Source organism: Hylaeus anthracinus, unplaced genomic scaffold (genome assembly GCF_026225885.1).
Source record: "Hylaeus anthracinus isolate JK02 unplaced genomic scaffold, UHH_iyHylAnth1.0_haploid 12001, whole genome shotgun sequence".
Taxonomy (NCBI): Eukaryota; Metazoa; Arthropoda; class Insecta; order Hymenoptera; family Colletidae; genus Hylaeus; species Hylaeus anthracinus.
In genome coordinates this window covers 12,627,829-12,635,255 of record NW_026534348.1, presented here as the reverse complement: position 1 = coordinate 12,635,255, position 7,427 = coordinate 12,627,829, and the positions used below count along the sequence as shown (strand labels likewise).

The following is a 7,427-nucleotide window of genomic DNA, read 5'->3' as shown; positions in this document are numbered from 1 at the left end:
TATGCGGACTATTCGTTTCGCGGGTTCCGGTACCATCGCGTATCACTTTGCAACTATTCGAGCTCCCTATTGTTCCGAACGCTATCACGCCCGTTTATAAACGTCTCCCTGCTCGCTGGTAACTGAATTTCCCACTAATTCACCTACTCGAAAGACGGCAGTTAATTGCACGACCACCAGAATCGCGGTGATTCTCGACGAACTTAGACACGGGGTTCTAATCTTGGAACGAAAACTTCGGTTCCGGCGTTGCAATCTCGATGAAATGTATCGCTCTTGTTACGCGTCAGCCTCTTGGAAATTCGGGACGCGCTAACGACTCACAGTTATGAATTTAGGAATATAAAATTGATAGTTTGACAAAGTGACGAGAGGACTGTGGCAGTAGCGATATTAATTGTGGTGAATCGGGGAATTATTTTGTGTGTAAGCTATTTAAAGTAGATATCTCTTGTAGATCTTTTGCAGTTCTTTTTATTTGTACTGAATATTGGTGTGCTTTTTCCTTTTAACACTAAATCTATCACGACCAGTCAAATGACCGTTTTTAAACTTTTGTGTATACTTCTTATATACAATGTATAAATTACATACAACTGTTTCGTGTGTTATTGAATCTAGTTAGACGTGAAATATTAGGTTGTCCCGAAAGTTTCTTTCGCGAGTTGCACACAATTATTTTATGTGGTCGTGTTTATATAAATAGACAATCTAATTTCATAGATATTCATGTTGTAACAGTAATGGAGCAAAATGAATCGTGCACAATTCAGTAATGTAATATAAAACATAAAATATTGTGCATGTAGTACTTATTAATAAAGCGAAAGAAACTTTTGGGACAACCTAATATTTTTGCTTCTAACTGAAAAAAGTGTCTTTAAGACCAGTCATTTGGTCGATAATGGCAGAAGTATATGCAAATGATATGTCGGTAGGTTTAGTGTTAAATTGAGCTGTGATTGAAAAGAACTTGGCACCTAACACTGTCTTACCTCGATTACAGTAAAAACACCGATTTCTTTATTTTTCAAATGAATTATAATGCAGACTAAATATGCAAATATATTTTTGAAACCCGTTGTGTTAACAAAAACGAACTGGTTTGCTCAAGTAGTTCTATAATATTCCAAATTAGAATCCGCGAAACGAAAGCCCCAATGTAAACTACCTTTGTGTCAGCTATTATTTTTCTGTCATTGGTATCGATGATATCGGTGCATTCCCATCGCTGTACCGCTGCATCCGTTCAAACGTCAACGAATTCCGTGGGTAAACCCGCTTCAAGTGAGCCACAAAACCCTGCTCCTCGCCAGACGCTGCAGCATTCCAGGCCGCCGCGACGCCGACAGGTCCCTTGGAAAAGGGTGCTCCGAAACAATTCCCTGGACACACTTGGGTACGATCCCGTTCGGCCGAGGAACCAAATAAAAGAATATACCACGTTATTAAAGTGAGACGATATATCTGTGTATTAAAATCGATTTACAGTTAAAAATTGCTTTGGTTGTGTGTATTAGGTTAAAGCAAAAAAAAAGTCTATTTAAAAGTCATCCTTCCAAGAGGTTAAGCTCCTATAGCATACTCAGTCATTGGAAACTAGAGAACCTCGAATGGAAAAGTTACAGTTACTCGCTTTGATATTTGGCCAATATAGTTCTCTTGGATTTGCTTGTTAATATCTTCGTAAATTACCAAAATATTCGTTCGATTGCTTTTTATTATGTATCATTATGTATGTATAAATTATATTATGTATTACTATCCTCCTTTATCGACAATGAGATCAATAGTAAATACTCTGAAATCCACTCAGAGTCCATTTATGTATAAATATCTCCATTATACGACTTGCCAGTCCACCTTCTTGGAGCCTATCGACAAATATTTACATAAACACAGCAATTGTCGACATACAAAAGCCTAACTTCCTATACTTTACAAGCTCCACTAGCTATGGACCATAGTTCAGGTAATGAAAGCTACGAGGACCTGGAGGGTTCTGAGCTCAGCTACGAGGGGCTAGAGGGTACTGAGCTCAGCTACGACTTCGTATATCCGAAGCCGAGCGTATTTAGCTTCTGCTGTGCATACTTCAATTTCCTCGATGTGGAATCGATTCGAAAATTCGTAGCGGATCAGGAGAGAAAGGGTGCATCGAGACGGTTCCCCTGATCCACCTGATTCCCTCAGGTATCCGAGAACCGTTTGCCCCATGAGCGTTGGAAGATAGGTGGGAGGTGGAAGGTGGAGTTACCAGGTGACGAGCCTCGGCGGGGCTCGCGCTGTCTCTGGGTAGGGGCCCGATGCGTACCCTGGTAACATTGGACCCCCACTTGCCGCTACCGAAGTCGAAGGCGCATACGGCTCCGACACAGACACCAAGACAACCAACGACGGGACACAACGACTACGAAACCGCACCGGCGACCATCGTCCGTCCCACCGTCTGCAGTTGCAGTCAGCCACGGTGCTTACGGTCGAGCACGCGACATTCCGGCTACGCGGGGGATTCCCGGCGTTTCCCTTTGGGCTCTAGACGCGTTTTCACGTCGTTCACTAGCCTGTCGGCCGCGTCGGGGCACGTCAACGGTGAGTCACAGGTGCCACGCTGCGCAGGTTAAATCCGACGCGAGATCAGAGCCCCAAGGGGGGAAAATAGAGCTAGACGCGACCGACCACGTTTCGCGATCGTGCCTCGTGCCTTTTAGACGTCCAGGTGACATCTCGCCCGAGTGATACGAAGACAGTGAAGTTATCCACCGGAAGAAGGGGGTTATCGACGAGTGACAGTGAGTAACGTTGCCCCCGTGAATTCGGCCGCGGACAGGAAGCAAGGCACAACTCGCGTCAGGATTCGGGATGGTTAAACTCACTGCGACGATTAGAGGATAGATCGCAAGGAATTTTAGGCCGCGCGGCTGTCCTAGAGCGGCGTTTAGGCTACTTTTTATTTGGAGGGAGTGAGAGTGATTAATTTTAGTACTATTTCAAGCTGTGGTACTCTTTACTGCCTCAAATTGCTTTTCATTGAATGAATTTTATTGTAGAATTGATATAAAGAGTTGTTTAATATTTGTTAGACTAACAGGAGATTTTAGTGACCCGTGGAAACAATAAACAAGGCACGATAAAATCTCTATAAATCGAGGGGTTATTCATTTTTCTTGGTGAACCCCGATGACTCAGAATACAAACAGTTGACTCGAAGCTGAGCATACAAGCACTTGGCCTCCGGCTCGAGCTTATGTCAACTGACCTCCACGCCTCGAAACAAAATTAATTGCACATCAAATCGTAATTAGTAATTGAACACATATAGTAGAATGACTAAAATTGTCTCGATAGTAAACACTATTTTGCATCATTACGATTAATGTCCGATATTATTTGCTTTGGTTATTACTATATTATACTCGTAATCTAAAAGGCAGTCAAATATCGAATTACAGAATTTTTTTTTGTTAACCATCTGTACACGGTGATGCTTACTTTTTAATTACATACAATACTCCTAGTCACTTAGAGAGTTTCGTACGTGTTCTATTCGACGACTAACCTGATCGTTATTAAACAACATACAATTCCAGAGTACCTCTTCGAACTCACAGAAATTTTCAAACTTTTTCGCGTAAATGCACGCGCCATTGTCGATCCAGAAACTTCAAGGGATTCCGTTACTCGCGGAAAGTTCAAGGGGACCACCAGCTTTCTTAAATTGTTATTTTTAGCGCGCTTACGATCCATTATATGGTAATTGCCGCAGCGCATATTCGACGAGTTGTGTTACTTCACGGTCGAGTAACTTTGACATATCGGGAACATAATTGGCCCAGACGCTGTACCGCGCGATTCTCGCTCGAACGTCGAACTTCCACGCTCGACTTTCAACGAGGATAATCGGCATCCGCGATTGTCGTTTCGACTGTTAGTTTCGCAAGAATAGACGCAATTTTCTGGACCGCCACCTGAATGCATCGGCACTTGTTTTTCGTTTTTTATAGTAGCGTAATCAGAAAGTTCAAATAAAAGGAAGGATTTTCAGATGAAAATCTACTGGAGCTACCGGAGTAAGGATAATAATTTAAAAGTGTCGATGACTGGACCAGTGTCGAAATTAGGTGCACTTTTAGCTTACCATTCTCTGTCGTTGGTTCTTTTCCTCGCGCGATTATCGCCAGCCGGTGCAGTCTGTTCGTTCACCTTGTCGACTCGACTTGAGTAATCGTTTATAGGCGTTCATTGATCGATACCCGGCCTGTTTTTTACTCTCTACTTTGAGGAAAACCTGTAATGTTGTTTTTTTTTTCTGTGGCGTTTCAATGCATGCGTTAAATTCGCGGAACAGTTTTCTTTTTGTTTATTCGATGTGCATTACCATAAATATTTCCTGACGGAAATTTTCTTTTGACAGAGATTCGATATTATATATCGAACGCGTTGCAACGTTTCGGCTAGATTACAATGTTTTTTTTTTTTTTTAAGGAAACATTATTCATGAGAATGCAACAGTAGGAATGTTTTAAAAATAAAAGATACAGTAACTCTGTAATTTCAGTGACTCACGTCGATGTATTTAAACAATTGTTACTTTAATGTTAAAAATATGAAAAGTATCGTCGAAAACTAAGACACAAACGTCAAGATGAACAGTATGATAGCCTCAAGTAGCCTCGTTTAGCTAGCTGACGTTCGAATGATTCACCGTGGACATTTAAATAGTTTATTACGCGATTTTTTGTATAGTTTCCATTAAGTTTGTACATTACATAAGTTAGTTCGTGGCCTATTGCTTGCGTCCAATTCATGGCCGCCATAAAACTCGGCGTCCGTTCTCGTTCACGAATCCGAAGAAACAATGAGCCGCGGTTATCTCGGTGCCATTTGGCGATTGTTCGTACGGATCAAACGTCACGTTGCAATAACGGAACTACGTCATAAATTGGCGAGCGGAATCCGTGACCAGGTAGCCCGATAAAAATTTCCTGGTCACTTCGCGTCACACCGGTTTCTCTAACCGTTCCTTTCCACGTGATCCAAGAAGTTCAAGTACGTACTCGCGGATGATCCTTCCGTTATCGATGTAACGTTAGGTCCTTCTCCCAAATAAATTATCAGGTTTGTTAATTCTCAACGAGTGCACCGAATGGTATTTCCATAAAACGCTATTCAATTTTGTGAAGTGTACTTTTTCTTTTTGATACAGCTCTGTGACTTTAAAATTCTGTTTTTTTTTTTTTTATTTGTTCACTTTACGTAAGTATGACCGTGGGTATATTATACAGAATTATAAAAGGTATATTTCAACCGCGATTCACGAATTAACTCGTTGAGTCAGTGCTTTTCACCGAAGAACTAAACAAAATTAATTCTGAAAGTTGAATGTCAATGAGAATGAATTTGAATGAAATACTTGAATTTCGATGGAGTTACAAAAAGAAATACCCCACTGAATGTTTGATTATGTAGTTTCCAACAGGCTAAACAAAATTTAATCACAGTAGAAACCGTTGATCTACCTCTGCGCTCTTCCTTCCAAACTTGTCACTTCCCACCCATCTCCTAAAAAAATTAGGAATGCAAAGTGTGCCATGAGTCTAAAAAAAAAAAAAAAGAGTTAAAAACGCAGCGCCCTAATGGTGTCCTTCGTTCTTCGCTTTAGAGAGTCACCAAACAGAACCTCGTCGTCGATCGCGACGGAAATCGTCAACCACGGATCGCTGGGGGAGATCCAGCTGAAAAGAATTGTTCGGATTCCAAGATCTCGTTTGGATCGTCGAGAAGAGAGACAACTACGCTCGTGGAAGGAAAAGATCGACGTTTCGTGGAAGGGAGCGCAGGGTGGAAGGCGCAGTGGTTCTTGCATCAGAGAAGTCGAACAACGTTTACACGGTCGTGAAACGGTGACACGGAGGGGGTTTTACATGCGTCATCGTCGTGCGGGTACAAATCGCACGCGACGAATCGTTTCGACGGCAGTACACGTGCGTGACGACGCGCTCGATCGGTCCTGCGGAACACGGGGCTTCGATCCTCTTTCAAGGACGCACGGTGATAAATGTGGTGCCGAAGATGACGCCCTCCACGTTCTCCAAAATGGTCACCCGGCTCGTTCTGATGGGCCTCATCGTCGCGTGCAATGGTGAGTACGATCCGATTACCCTAATTCAACGTCGTCGGTACTGGGGGGGCAATAATGAGTAGACTGCGGATTTGTATGCATTTAGAGCGATAAAGTGCAAAAAGCAAAGTTCATATTATATTATGTGTATTATATTAGGTTCAACTTGATTAGGTACGTTTGCAAAGATTTTGCTTTGCGTAATGATCCGCAGGTTAATAATGAGATACACTGCCGTTAATTTCTATACATGGTATTTGTGATTCTTTCAAAGAGGGACGCAAGCAGAAAGTATTTTTGTGATAAATTCGTATTTATCGAAGTGGGGTAATTGTACTCGAATTCAATGACAGGGTTTTCGAACGATTAGTAGCATACATTCGGAACACTCTAACTACCAATTCTTCGATAGAAGTAACCCACCTGTGCTTTTTATAAAGAATAAGATATTTTTTGAATTCAGTTCAGAAAGTTGAAATTAACTTTACGTGATGGATTTATGTCCTTTACAATGCCAAGTGTCGCTTTCTCTTAAATTTATTACGAGTAGGTAATTCGTTTTATAATAAAAATACGTATTTCGGCCTCGATAACCTAGCATAGACACTCTCTCGTCTGAGATTAATACTTACGTCAAAGATTCGAATTTGTTTATCTTCGTAATACCCAGTAAACCAACGTCGTTCACAACGACCGTTTTGTCAACGAGAAAAAATACATGCCGCTGCTATGAAAGAACAATGGAATTACGATAGATAAGTGGTCTCAGCGATCATTTTCAAGCAAGACTGTCAATTAAACTTAGTCAGTGTCGTAATGAATTAATAAAATTCGTCGAACTTAGCATTCCTCTCAGTTAAACATTGGAATATTATATTTGCAACGATTCGATTGAAAATATCATTCTATTTGTATTTTCCCACCAACGAGATCGATGGTTATACAAATTCAGATTTGTAGTTTCATCGTTTATCCGAGACTCGTGTCAAAGTTTCTCGATGACGAAGAATTATGACGAAGAATATACAAATGTTCATACATTAATCGTTGTAATTTATCTTATATTCCTAAGCGTAATAATATCAGCCATCGCGTTATGGTATCGAATTAATATGCCACGAACCATCATTTTTACGACTTCGAAGGCCTTAACCTCGACAAGGGCCACGTGGACTTTAAATGTCTTTACACAGGTTGCATTCGAAATGACCGGCGCGAAGGCAGTCGTTTTTGCTGTTACACCTAATAATTCTTAGATCCAACTGTCAAAACTTCTTCTACTTGACGTCCCGAGCGTTCGCCCTCT

General features: G+C 41.3%; 1 protein-coding gene across 2 annotated transcripts in view; it reads left to right on the top strand.

Moving 5' to 3' along the window:
- The first annotated feature begins 2,375 nt into the window (after positions 1 to 2,375).
- LOC128890910 (uncharacterized) overlaps positions 2,376 to 7,427 on the top strand; it is a 30,416-nt gene continuing 25,364 nt past the window's right edge. Inside the window, exons 1-2 of one of the 2 annotated variants that reach the window (XM_054149915.1) lie at positions 2,376 to 2,592; positions 5,663 to 6,142. In XM_054149915.1, the coding sequence (XP_054005890.1) occupies positions 6,073 to 6,142 (70 nt within the window). In that variant the 5' untranslated portion in view covers positions 2,376 to 2,592; positions 5,663 to 6,072. Of the gene's footprint in view, positions 2,793 to 5,662; positions 6,143 to 7,427 lie in introns of both variants that reach the window. The other variant, XM_054149914.1, reaches the window with a different exon arrangement.